The sequence below is a fragment of the Merops nubicus genome, unplaced genomic scaffold, assembly GCF_000691845.1.
Source record: "Merops nubicus isolate BGI_N331 unplaced genomic scaffold, ASM69184v1 scaffold46155, whole genome shotgun sequence".
In the NCBI taxonomy this organism is placed as follows: Eukaryota; Metazoa; Chordata; class Aves; order Coraciiformes; family Meropidae; genus Merops; species Merops nubicus.
This window is the reverse complement of record NW_008609746.1, coordinates 1-392: the sequence shown is the minus strand read 5'-3', so window position 1 is coordinate 392 and position 392 is coordinate 1. Positions and strand designations below refer to the sequence as shown.

The 392-nt window shown below is 65.1% G+C and overlaps 1 protein-coding gene across 1 annotated transcript in view; it reads right to left on the bottom strand.

Annotated features, from left to right (window-relative positions):
* LOC103773314 (neurabin-2-like) overlaps nucleotides 1–356 on the bottom strand; it is a gene marked incomplete at its 3' end in the record, with an annotated part of 833 nt that extends 477 nt beyond the window's left edge. Inside the window, exons 1-2 of the mRNA XM_008940678.1 lie at nucleotides 208–356; nucleotides 30–83 (exon numbers count right to left, since the gene is read on the bottom strand). Coding sequence (XP_008938926.1) covers nucleotides 30–83; nucleotides 208–327 — 174 coding nt within the window. The remainder of the gene's footprint in view (nucleotides 1–29; nucleotides 84–207) is intronic.
* Nucleotides 357–392: the final 36 nt, after the last annotated feature.

Genomic DNA, 392 nt, shown 5'->3' with positions numbered 1-392 from the left:
CCCCGCCAGCAGCTGGGGCACCCCCTCACCTTCCTCTTCAGCTGCTGGATCTCAGCCTCAGTGACAGCATGCTTGATCTGGAGCTGTGAGAGGAGCCAGGCATTGGCATTGGGGGAGGGGACACACCCCCACACCTCTCCAGGGCGCACGCCCACGCTGCCACGCGTGGGCACAACCCCTGGGCACAACCCCCTTTTGACTCCTCACCTCCTTGAACTTGTGCACCAGCTTTTCGGGGTCCATCTCCACGGGGGAGAGCGTGTCCTCGTTCTCAGCCAGCTCGAACACCTCGATGGCCATCTCACTGCTGGGGAACATGGGGCTCATCTCCTCCTCCTCGTCCGTGGCGTACTCGCCCGTCTGCGGGGGGCACCGACCCGCGTTGGCACGCC